This window comes from Olea europaea, unplaced genomic scaffold, assembly GCF_002742605.1.
Source record: "Olea europaea var. sylvestris unplaced genomic scaffold, O_europaea_v1 scaffold716, whole genome shotgun sequence".
Lineage (NCBI taxonomy): Eukaryota > Viridiplantae > Streptophyta > Magnoliopsida > Lamiales > Oleaceae > Olea > Olea europaea.
Genome location: NW_019265559.1, coordinates 364,411 through 377,514, shown reverse-complemented (window position 1 = coordinate 377,514; position 13,104 = coordinate 364,411). Strand labels below are relative to the sequence as shown.

Here is a 13,104-nt window from a genome sequence, read left to right as displayed (position 1 = left end):
AAAAAGAGGCATAATCTATAGGAATTTTATGAAAATTTAAATCTTAATAACATGAAAATCTAATTATTTTATCGCCAAGACCCCCATTTTAAATCACCAAAAGAATTATAGAGTGCGAAGCATGCCTTAATTCATTGGGAATGTTTCTTTAGTACTAGATCTTGATTTCGAAACTTGAATCTTGAATATTGACTATTCTGATTCTTGAGTTCTTGATCTTGGTTTTACTTCTTAATCCATAATCTTTATTTTTGAATTCATTCTTCTTGATTTTTTATTGTAAATTGTTTCTTCTTGATTGTGAGTTTTTAGATCTTCTTCTTCAGTATGATTTATCTTGTATTTTTCTATTAATGGGATGATACAAAGAATGAGATGATACAAAGAATGAGAAATTATATATAAATTGAGGACCATAACCCTATATATAGTTTTCATATGTATTTCGCTTATCATGAAATATAATTCTAAAGAATCTAGTCTCTACACATAATCCTACCCACACTTTATTTAGATGCTCAAGGCCCAATTACTTAATTATTTATTAGATCGCTTTAATTTTGGACTAGACTTTAAGGCAACCTTTATACACAAATAATTATATATGTTGCCCCACATGGTAAATTGAATAATTTCCAAACATAATCTTCTTTTTAAGATTAATATGGTACAATGTTAATTTTATCAGATGAATCAAAAAAAAATTATTGTACTCTTGTTGATAGAAATATTAATGAACTTGAGAGCTTAAAGAATTCGAACTGTGACTTATCAAAAAGCACGAAAACTATGCGTTCAGAATTTAGCATCAATTATTTCTAAATTGATTAGTGATAAAGAATGAGAGGCGATCTAGTTATTCATATCAAACTCGCTTATCGCACGCGGTCCTTCATAAACACTTGTTGGAATAGATGCACCTAATCATCGTATTCTATCAATGATTCCTTCGAATCATATACCTTCGTTTGCCATGTAGACATCACGCACACACAAATTGCTACTCGTCGCCCATGGGTTGTACTACCGCGTGAGATCGCCACGATTCCATTTTTGAAAACTTCAAATCCTGGACTCCTTTTGAAAATGAGCACATGCTCTAAAGTGTTCAATAAATTGGTTTCAAACCTTTTTCTAACTCGTTTGGCATGAACTTTTGATTCTATTAGGTTCCGTTTGATTGCAAAGATTGAATTGAATTGAATTGAAAACGAATTTCAGGGAATTGAATTGTTTAGAAATTATTTTTCTGGAAATTGTAAATTATTGTGTTTGATTTGGATAATTTTTCATGTGGAAAATGTTGAAATAAAAGTGTTTTTTGATCTCCATTTGACTTTGTTTTACATGAAAATTATCAATTAAAGGGATATATTTTATTGGTATTGGGGATGAAATTTGTTTTCATTGCCAACACACAAAAAAAAACAAAAATTTCAAGAAAATCATCTATCTTTTGATGTTCGTTTGACTTTATTTTACATGAAAATTGTCATTTAAAGAAAAATATTTTTTTTACAATAATTCTTAGAATTTGTTTTCATTGCCAACAAAAAAAAATCGAAAAAGAATTAAAAAAATACTACAATAACGGAGAATTCGAAAACATGGAAATTAGTTTAGGTGGCATAAAAGGTGGAATTCGAATTCTGTGGAAAATTTTGCCAATGAAACAACAAACAATTGAAAAGATGGAATTTGATTTCCATTTTCTATGAAATTGGGGTGCAATCAAACATAGACTTACTATAAAAAGTTTTCTAGCGAAAGATATATTAATTAATAATTGAATATTAATTTTTAAAAATATTTTCTCTGTTGAAGGAGTTCTTAAGGAAAGTCATATTGAATTAATATCTTCTAAAAAAATATTCTCACTAAAAAAAATACTTTTATAAAATTAATTAAACGCATTCGAAAGCAGATATTGTTCTCAAACTTACTTTTATTTTTTTATTTTTTATTTTCTCAACAGCCGACACTCTATCACGCAAAGCGACAAGTTTATAACCTAGGAAAGATCGATTGCCGCGTGGGTAAATGAAATAGTTAGAGCCTTATCGCCAACTGCGCGTCCGATGGAACCAAAGTCGAAATTGGTCATCCCAAGGTGCAAGTTGTTAGATGGTATGTGGGGCCGTTTTGTGGTCAAGATAGCGTCATAGATTAAATTATACACCTATTCACGATCATTGTTTTAAAAAAAAAAAAATTGTACATTTTCATTTTCAATCGTACATTTATACAATGAAATATTTTGTACATAAATTCATAACTTTTCTCTATTTTTTTTATCGCATATTCTCAAAAAAAAAAAGAATTATTATTTAAAATTTCATTTTATCAAAATAATGATTGTCAATCAAAGGCTCGAATTGCTAAAATAATCAAGTCTCGTTAAATTGATTACGAATCTAATCGTATACCCGCTAAATTCAAATTTTTGTCAGGTCTGAAATTCACTAAAATGTTTTTGACGTTTGTGCGAAGGTAGATGTACTTCTTGTTTGGCTCAAGTATCAGCATTTTTGGGTCAAATCGTGTAATTATTTTGTATTTACATACTCGAAATTCATTCTCATCTACAATATTAAGTCTCTCTTTGATGGAGATAAAAATCAGATTAAGATATTAAATTAAAGCAATCAATTTTAATGACTCATTTATTGGGATTTAAACTTTTCAACCATATATTTCATCGTTTTTTTTTTTTTTCAAAAACTACTAAAAATCTGATTTTATTTTACTAATATATATATATATATATATATATATATATATATATATATATATTGAGAGAGAGAGAGAGTAAAAAATACTCAAAATTTTCAATTTCCAACCTAAAAATTCTTAAATAACATTACACATAGAACTAGTACGGTTTGATTTTCGTTGGTAGTTGAAGTGCACAAATTCCCTAGCACAAGTAGGGCTGTAAATGGATCAGATATGAATTGAATCTATCCAAATCCTATCCTATCCGTTAAGAGCAATTATTCGATCTGATTGGATAATCCAACGTATATTTAATTGTTAACTTCATATCTGATTTACTATGTTATCGGTTCTCTGATCCGATAACCTGATCCGAAATTGAAAAAAATTAGGAAGATAAAAATTTTATATTAATCAACTTCTAACCCTAGAATTAAAATACACAGATAGCTTTTTACCCCGGGCATAGCCTAGTGATATAAAGGATAGGAGTGATGTTATCTCACGCCTTACTGACAGTCATAGTGTGGGTGTTTGATTCCTGAAATATAGAATTGAACTCTTTGTAGGCGCAGTGTACAGACAGCTTTTGTTCCCTGGCCTATTAGGGCACATCTCTCGATTTACCTCTCTCACAAAACTCTAGAGGCAGGGTAGTGGGAGCCCTCAATGTTGGAGTTCAACCTTTTTTTTTTTTTTAAATTATTCAAAAATTGAAAAGTTAAATAGAAGAGTCACAATCGAATAAAATACATGTCACAAATAATTATATAAAGATAAATAGAAATACATGCAAAGCGTGAAAATTGCATTCCGCCGACTCAAGAACTTCGTTTGGCCAATTTGAGGTCACATGAATTAAATGGATGACACGCTTGGTTACAAAAAGTTCACCAATAATACGTTCTTTGGAAGACAGCTATGACATTGAAATGACTCTTAATACTTAGGTAACAAAATTGTTTCATGGAAGTCATTAGTAAAGAGGTTTTAGGACAATTCAGGGTCACAAGAATAATGAGTTAATGTTACTTGCATAACGTTTATGAACATATATTTTTTAGATAGAAGTCACACCTAGTTACACAAGATGCAAGCATATCGGAGTCATGCCAATCCATTAACGAAGTTCACGATCAATATTTCTTACTTTAGGCAAAGGATAGAGTTACAATTTAGGTTTCATCTCCATTTTTCATGTTTTTCTTTCTAACATGATTTATAATCTTTATGAAGATGTTTCAGAGTCTAAATTAGAGGGAATATGGTTGCTAGGTGTTCTTCATTTCTTCTCATCGACTGCTCTTATTCTTATCACAACAAGTCTTTAGATAAAATATATAGTCAAGCAAATAACTAAGCAGTAAAATTCCGGGCTCGGCTGCAAGTCGCTCGCGAGACTTTAATTGAAACACTTCTAATCCTCAAACTATAATGAAAACGTAAATTTATAAGGAGATAGTGAATATCAAAAATTCAAGTTTGTCAAAAGAATTATAAGTTGTAAAAATTTTCTTCTTTTATACGGGCTTGGGATCGACACATTATGTAGAACGAGTTAAAATTGCACAAGAATGAATATTTTAATTAATAACGAGATCATGCGTTCTCTAAAATTGGATTTATAAGTCAAAAAATAAATGAAGGGAGCTAATTATTCATTTTACAAAGCTGAGGATTTCCAATTGTAATTACTTTCATTGTTTTATTTGACAAAAAGGCCAATTTACTTTACAAAATTGTGCGAAATCTCTCATCTTTTTGATAGCAAAAGCCAAAGGGCATCTGCATTGAACTGAATTTTTTGTGGGCAATAATTGAATTATAGTTTTGGTCAAAAAATGCACACAAAAGGATATGGCCCATATGGTAGTTGGTAGAATAAGCTAAACATTTGGACTCGGAAGAATTTGAAATTACTTTCAATCACAAAAAAAATAAAAAAATAAAAAAATAAAAAGAAGAAGAAGAAGAGAAAAACGCGTTTAATTTTGATCAATTATATTGTATAATAATTTTAATAATATGTAACAACCATGATGTATGAACTTAGCTTGTTTATCAATATTTATTCATACAAGTCAGGTTAAAGTTGAATGTGCATTACACATTTTCTAAAATACTTTATAAGTGACGTAAAAGTAATATTTAGTACCAAATTATTAGAGGATTTGATTAGTCTCACACGATTTAAAGAAAATGCACTTTAGCAAAGAAAATTATTATCAAATTGATTTAAATTTTTGTAAGTAGGAAATACTATAAATGAACAATCTTTTTATATTACAATTGATACATAAAAAATTATTATAAATACATAAAATTAAACACCAATTAAAATTTCTATATACATGAATAATTCAAAATTAATCAAGTGAAAATTCATTGAATCTAGGTTAATGGGAATGTTAATTAATTGAGAATTTCTCATAAATGACAATAATTATGTAGTGTTTATTGCATATCGAAGAAGAAAAGTAAGATATTATTGAAATGATCGAATTGTAGGGGATTAAAATAGTCCAAAAAATAATTCTCGCTTCATGTGATATTTTAATATATTATAGATTCACAAGTACAATCCAATTATCAATTCCTCATTTCTATCTATTTATAATTCGGGGGTCCATTTAACAATGCTTTTGCTTCATTTTTTTTTTTTTTAATTTCTTGTTACGAGTTTAATGAGGAAGTTATCTTAATTTGGATTTGAAAATTAATTTCTAAAAGAACTTCATCTTCAGGAAAAACTTCCACAAAAAATTACATTATTTCAGCTTCTCGAAAACTCTTTTAATTAGAAGAAACACTTTATAAAATTAATTAAATGAGTTCAAAAAAAGCTTTTGAATGTTAGATTTCTCAAAAATCAATACCGTTGCATAGGTGGATCTCATTGTGAAAGGCCTATTAGTATATAATTTATTGGTGGAGCCAAAAAGTGTGGTGTAAACTATACAAGTTACCAACATCAAACAAATCCTTAAACCTTATTCAACACTTACAACCACACATTTAGCTATTTGGAGTCAATGTTTTCTTGACAATTTGTTTGAACATTATTTTGTTTGGTTGCAACTAAGAATTAATTAAAACCCATAATTTCAATGTATATGTTCCATCTTTTAGGTCTTTTTTGAAGGTCCATCATTTAAGGAGTTAGACTAGCATCCTTTTTGAACCCCATTTTTTCAAAAATTCATTTTTTCAAATCTCATTTTCAATCATACATTCTTCCATAAAATAATTATACACGTATTTTAAAAAAATTTCTTACTTTTTAACCACACTTTCTTTAAAAAATACCATTTCGTAATACATTCTACCCAAAAATTGGGATCAAACAGGGGCTAGAAGAGAAATCCAATTAGAAATACAAAAAATCCAAAACAATCTAATATATTGTAGGAATATTTTATATACTAATCCTTCTATGTGAGAATAAAACTATAAAGTACCAAACTTTATGGTTGAGTATATAGGAATATGCTGGTTGTATAGTTCTGTGTACAACCTCCTCATAAAGAGAGGGGCCCGCATCCAATGAAAAAATTGTGGACCCCCTCACAAGAGGGGGTTACACAATGAGCTTGACAGCTCGGTGCACGAGTTTATAGGTGTATAGAAACTTAATGCTTGTTTGGTCAAGTTTCGAAGTACTCATAATTAGCAGTTTTTAAGGAACATATAGTTAAAAACTATATAAAAGTTGTAAATATTAATTTTTAAGCAATGTGTAGTTAAAAATAACATTTGATCAATTGATCAGCTTATAAAATTTAAATTTTCTTCGTCGAACATGCTCTAAGAATAATACTTCAAATAAGCAGTTTATAATCATTTTACGAATTGAGCCAAACATTATACTATATAGATTTAGATGTTATGCATAGAGACCTACATATTATTGGAGTATCCTCTTAATGTTATCAAAATCAAACAATATGTTAGTTACTTCAATTGTAACCTCGAAAATTGATCTAAGAGCCCCTTTGATAAGATTTCTGCCTTTGCTTCTGCTTGTCGTAGAAGTTCTTGAAAAAATTACTTTATACCAATTTCCTTTAAAAATCCTTCTAATCTGACAAAATATTTTTAGAAAATTATTTAATCACATTCAAAAACAATTTTTTAACCTCAAAAATAATTTTCGATTTTTGAAAAATCTTTGTCAAACGCACCCTAAATATTAATTTAGAAGCCGAGAAATTAGAACATATTAAAGTCACATAGTTGCGTCCTAATTTGAAACGATAGCAAGCGTCTTCAACCCGCAAACAATCATATCCATAACTAAAATTTTGCTGAGGGGCCAGGAGTATAAAGACTGTTTGAACCCTGGTCAACTTGGGCACATCCCGCGATTTACCTCCCTGATCTGCTGAGGGGCCGGAAGTTCAGGGACAAGGATATAGTCTGACGTAAGCTGGGACACCTCGTTAAAAAAAAAAAAAAAAAATTTTGCTTTTTCTTTCTTTTATTTATTTTTTAAACTAGTAGAAAGTAGTCAGTATACCATTTGGCAAACCTTCCCTAGTCTCCGCCTCCACCAATGGAAATGAAAAATTGGAATGGCCTTCTTCGTTTCTTCCTCCTTCTGTCTCTGGAGTCCCAATTGCCGCCGAGCCTATATATACACGTCCCCTCTAAAACCTAAATGCACATTTCTCTCATCTCATCCTAATCTCTTCCATTCGATCGCAGAAGTTTGTAATTCCGAGAAAAAATGGCTACTTTTACTCTCACCGGATTGCTCAAACAGGTCGCCGGGAGATCCCCCCTCCTGCGTGCTATCTCTGTCTCCGGAAAGTTTGATCTCACCCATGCACGGCTCCATGAACTAGTTGAACGCGCCGCCTTTCGCCTCCTGGCCGCCGGTGTCAAGCCTGGCGACGTAGTGGCCCTCACCTTTCCTAATACCGTTGAGGTAGAGTTTAAACCTCTTTTTGAGTATTAAAATTGTGTTTAGCTTATGAAATAGTATGTTTCTGTTCACACTCTTTTCGTTATGCAAACCGTGTTTCGATTGCGTGTTCTTAGTTTAGTAACGGCTTGATTAAAAAAAAGGCATGATTTGACCGACTAAGCTTAATTTTTTTTTAGTTAATTATAGCTTGGCTTACGAGTTTCTTAGTTTATTAACGGTCTGATTAAAAGCATGATTTTAACAATTAGCGGTTGGTTTTTTTATTCAATTACAGTTTGTAATTATGTTTCTGGCCGTGATTCGTGTCCGAGCCACCGCGGCGCCACTTAACGCTGCCTACACTTTAGATGAATTTGAGTTCTACTTGTCAGACTCAGAATCGAAGCTTTTATTGACTTCAAAGGAAGGCAATGAACCTGCACAATCCGCAGCTGCAAAACTGAACATTCCTCATGCCAAAGCTACGCTTGCAGATGCCGACTCGGAAGTTACTCTGTCATTATCTCAGTTTGAGTCTGCTCCTGATTCACTTTCTGAACTCCTAAACAACCCTTCTGATGTGGCACTTTTTCTCCACACATCTGGCACGACAAGCCGCCCCAAAGGTGTTCCTTTAACTCAGGAAAATCTGTATTCATCCGTGCAAAATATCAAATCGGTTTATAAACTTTCTGAGTCAGACTCTACGGTCATCGTTTTGCCATTGTTTCACGTGCATGGGTTACTGGCTGGGTTGTTGAGTTCGCTTGGAGCTGGAGCTTCCGTGGTTCTCCCTGCTGCTGGCAGATTCTCAGCTTCCACATTTTGGTCAGACATGAACAAGTATAATGCTACGTGGTACACAGCTGTGCCCACCATACACCAAATCATACTTGATCGACATCTCAGCAGCCCCGAACCTAGTTACCCCAAACTACGATTCATTAGGAGCTGCAGCGCCTCGTTGGCTCCTTCCATCTTGGCTAGGCTTGAAGAGGCCTTTGTTGCGCCAGTTCTAGAGGCATATGCGATGACAGAGGCAACACACTTGATGGCCTCCAACCCATTGCCTGAGGAAGGACCACATAAGGCTGGTTCAGTTGGGAAACCCATAGGTCAAGAGATGGCGATATTAGATGAGCATGGGGTGGAACAGGGGGCTAATGCCACTGGTGAGGTTTGTATTCGCGGTCCAAATGTAACTAAAGGGTACAAGAACAACCTGGAAGCTGATAAATCAGCTTTCCAATTTGGGTGGTTCCATACAGGAGACCTTGGGTTCTTTGACTCGGATGGCTATTTGCATCTTGTTGGCCGAATCAAGGAGTTGATCAATCGTGGAGGTATTGTTTTACATAATGGGTTTATCTATGTATATTGCATGACACTGACTCAATACATCCATGTATTTTACACAATGGTCCAGTGTGTAGAAAGTTTAAGATCTGCCTTTATAATTTGATCATATGACTTTTGTTAAAAATATTATTCATATCCCATAAATATTAGGTTTCATTCACAATCCAAGCAAAGTGGCCTTTTTGCTTGATGATGTTTGCATCTGATCCATGCTGTATGTTCTCAAATTATGTAGCTTGAATTTTATTTACTGAGAACATATTATCATTAAAAATGAAGTTTGGTGTTGCCAGAGTATTGGATGAAGTTTAGTGCATATGATCATATGTCTTTTCAATTTTTATGTCTTGCATTTTGCATGATTTTTCCTAAAGCAAATAACTAGAGTTGTTGCCATTAGTAGTATGGATTAAAGGCATTTGATAAGATGAGTGCCAGCCGGTTTTGGTGCATATGAAATAGGGGTAGCTTTATTATAGCTTTTGGTCGTCGCAATTTCATGAAATGCTTTATAATCTTGGGTCTTACAGTTATCATTCTTAGGCTTATGATCTTGATGGATTTCCGCTATAGCTCCATGGTACCAGTGCGACCCATTGTCTTAGAAATGCCTCATCGTCATGCCTGAACATTTTACATCATTGTCCTAGGAGCATCATTTTTGTCCTTTATGACTACATTGATAGCAAACTAATTGGCGAAAGTTCAGCCTGAAGCTTTCAGGATTTTTTCTAGGCCCATTTCATCATTGTTTTCTGAAAGAACGAAGAAGGTTTTGATTGTAGCCTTGAGAAATATTTGCTTATAAACGTTTAGCTCTTGGAATTGAATAAACTTTGTTCTCTCTTAGTCATTTAAAACCAGCTGATGAGGATAAAATGACTTTGTCCATTGAGAAAATAACCTCTTCTCAGTCAAGTATAGTGGTCATACTAATCAAAATTCATTCAACAGTGCAATTTTGCTTTGATAATATGAATTATATATACACAAATCATAAAATAGTCACGGTGATGTCTCTTCACAATTGCAGGGGAAAAGATATCACCGATTGAAGTGGATGCTGTCCTTTTATCTCTTCCTGACATTGCTCAAGCTGTTGCATTCGGAGTACCTGATGACAAATATGGGGAAGAGGTAAGCAGCCATTAAAGTCGCAATCTCTCTTTGTTTCATCACCCATTCATGATCTTATGTCTACCTGTCTAATTATGATAAGAAAACAAGAATGTGTGGTCCTCTCATGTTAAGTGCGTCTCCTTGTCTGATTATCAGTTTATACACATGAGATGTGACTCACAATCCACCAATTAAACAAAATTAAAGTGCAGTGAAAAGGATGATTTCCAAGTAGTTTAGTGTTCTCTGATTTGACATTCCTCGTTAAGCATTGAATATTCCACACAATATACCACTCAAATGCAATAAGGAAGAGGAAAGAAAAAAAATATACAAATAAGATGAGTCTCAAGCCTTTTAAGTCTGTCAAATATGTGGTTGGCCAGAGGATATGCTTTGACAGATGTCACAGATCAAGATTTTTCAATATTGTTTAAGAGAAAAATAAAATCTTCAGCTAGAAACTTCTCGTGTGTATTGAAATAGGTGTAGTGAAGACAAGAACAGTATGTGTAATTAAATAGCTTTCTGCAGCTTGCTATTTCTACCATATTCATAATTTGACTCGTTTTGGAGAATTTGTGATGGCCAAGTATATTTTCTTTTGCTACGGTCCATTAGATAATCTGGCACAGGAAACATTTTCCATATTCGTAATTGAAAATGAAAATAAGAAACAATTATTTCTGGAGTTAATCATTATGTCACTGGCCCTTATAAAAGACCGCTAATCCAGGATCCATAATGCCTTCTCGTCAATCTTTCTGTTGCTACAATAGTAGTATTGCACCAACCTTTTCTACATTCTGCAACTTTATATCTATTTGTCGTGAAATATTTATCTATATTGGAATAGAGATCGTATTTTGACTACATAAAGTATACATGTTTGACACTCCAGTTGGCTAAATGGTTTAGCTCTCCATATTCTCTTAGGCAGCTGCTACTTTGGCACTTAAGACACAGTATTATGTCCAACACAAGCAATATCTTTCTTACTGGTGGTGTAATATTCTCATAAGATCTTTATCTCTGCGTATTCAGATAAATTGTGCAGTTATACCCCGTGAAGGATCAAACCTTGACGGGTCTGAGGTATCTAGATTTTGCAAGAAAAATCTTGCGGCATTCAAGGTGCCAAAGAAGGTTTTCATTACCGATTCTCTCCCAAAAACTGCTACAGGGAAAATCCAGCGACGAATTGTAGCAGAACACTTCCTTGCTCAGATATCTACTGCTAAAGTCCCGAAGTTGGGAGCCTAAACAAGTGCTGAGCCAAGGGGAAAATAAGATCACTAGTCAACTGTCTTTGTTACTGGATTTCAAATATTCATTTTACAATTGTTGAACAAGCCAATTTCTCCATCTGATAAAATTATGTAGATAAGTTTTTAGGGTTCTTGATATAATAATATATTATTCTTGTAACCAAGTAGGGCTGATGAATGCATTCATTAATTTTATTTATATCTAATGGTAACAAGTAATGTTATTTAGGATCACTGTTGTTAAACATCAGTTTAGGTGATAACTGCACGACACTAAATGATAGATTCATTTAATTGAATCTATCAAATGTGGTCACATAAATTGGTACTTTAAGTTCGTTGGTGCTAAATAGCAGTATGCAATGATAACAGAATATGTATTTACACATGTAGAGGGGGTTGAGAGATGGCATACACTATATGGATTAATACAACACTTGTTTTCCTTCAAAACATTTATTATATTTTGGGCAAGATTCATAAAGGAAATTTTATTTTTCTTTAAGTAGAGGGGTGGATTGAAGATAAAATATAGGCCTTCGTAAGAAAATTTGAAAGAAGGTTAGGTTTTATATTTTTAAGAAATTTTCTCTTATATTTTAATTTGTTTTTCATAGAAGTTTTGTCAATTTTCGAGTAAGGTCAATTATGTCTAGAGTTGGAGCTGTGGAGCATGAGGGGCCCCAGTCGTCCAAGAAGGCAGAGGGGGTCCGTAATTTGACCAAAAAATGTAAAACTAAAAAGAAAGACTTATTTTGAAGGTCGGGATTTAGAATAGGATAACCTTCTTTTGTGATGTTTTTCCCTTTAGGCTTCTTCGTACTTTAAATTGACAAACATATATTTACTATTACAGAAGTGAGATGGCTCATTCACCAAGTTGGGCAGGTTGAGAGAGTTGACATGAAATTTAATTGAAGATTAAGGATAAATCACAGTTTGGTTGTGCATAATATCGAGAAGGATATATTCGGAGATACTTGTAAACCTCGTTCACAAAGTATGAAAATGTGTAGAGAACGATTATAATAATAAAGGAAAAATATTATTATTGTTATGTTGCTTTAAAATATTTTTGTTACTTAAGTTACAATCCTTGAAAACTCTGACTTTACCACTTATCGAGATTATATGAGTATGTTTTTAACAATTATAATTTTTTAACTTTTAAGTGAAATGTCTATTTTATAAATAAACACTTAAATCAAGGTTATTTTCATTCTAACAATTGGCCCGTTTATTGGATTTACAAGTAATATTATTTTATTCAAGAATGTATAGTTAAAAAAAAGTGAGAGAAAAATGTATTTTTGATATAGCCCCCGTCTGGCTCCCATTAAATTATATTACAATAAATTTCATCTTTCTCTCTTCTATTTTTAATCACACAATCTTCCATAAAATAATATTTACAGGTAAATCGAAAACTTTTTCTTCTTTATCAACAACTCATTTTTCAAAAAAAATATTATTTCACCCATTTTTATTTTCCGAAAATGGGGGTCAAACGGGTGCATAATAAGGATCAAACAAGGGACGACTTTGGCCACGTCTAGTCGTAGCAGAGATAACAGAGTAAAATCCAAGAATAAACAGGGACACAAAGTTGTTAATTTTGTTGGTTGATTTTTTTGACATATTTAGATGACAGTTCTGGAGTTGTTGTAATTTGTAGATGATGTCATATTTATTGAAATATATCTTATGGTTTATTTTCGTGATATATTGCATACTTGT

The 13,104-nt window shown here is 32.5% G+C and overlaps 1 protein-coding gene across 1 annotated transcript; it reads left to right on the top strand.

The window, feature by feature from the left end:
• Positions 1-7,245: 7,245 nt before the first annotated feature.
• On the top strand, positions 7,246-11,595 carry LOC111390788 (oxalate--CoA ligase-like). The gene is made up of 4 exons (XM_023015896.1): positions 7,246-7,642; positions 7,917-8,964; positions 10,014-10,117; positions 11,144-11,595. The coding sequence occupies exons 1-4, from the start codon at positions 7,442-7,444 to the stop codon at positions 11,360-11,362; spliced, it is 1,572 nt and encodes a 523-aa protein (XP_022871664.1). The 5' UTR covers positions 7,246-7,441; the 3' UTR covers positions 11,363-11,595.
• Positions 11,596-13,104: the final 1,509 nt, after the last annotated feature.

Bases quoted from the DNA above. Each gene is read 5' to 3' on its own strand.
- LOC111390788 (XM_023015896.1), top strand. From the start codon at position 7,442: ATGGCTACTTTTACTCTCACCGGATTGCTCAAACAGGTCGCCGGGAGA. The intron at 8,965-10,013 runs GTATTGTTTTAC...TCACAATTGCAG, and splicing joins GGAGTTGATCAATCGTGGAG to GGGAAAAGATATCACCGATT. The intron at 10,118-11,143 runs GTAAGCAGCCAT...CTGCGTATTCAG, and splicing joins ATGACAAATATGGGGAAGAG to ATAAATTGTGCAGTTATACC.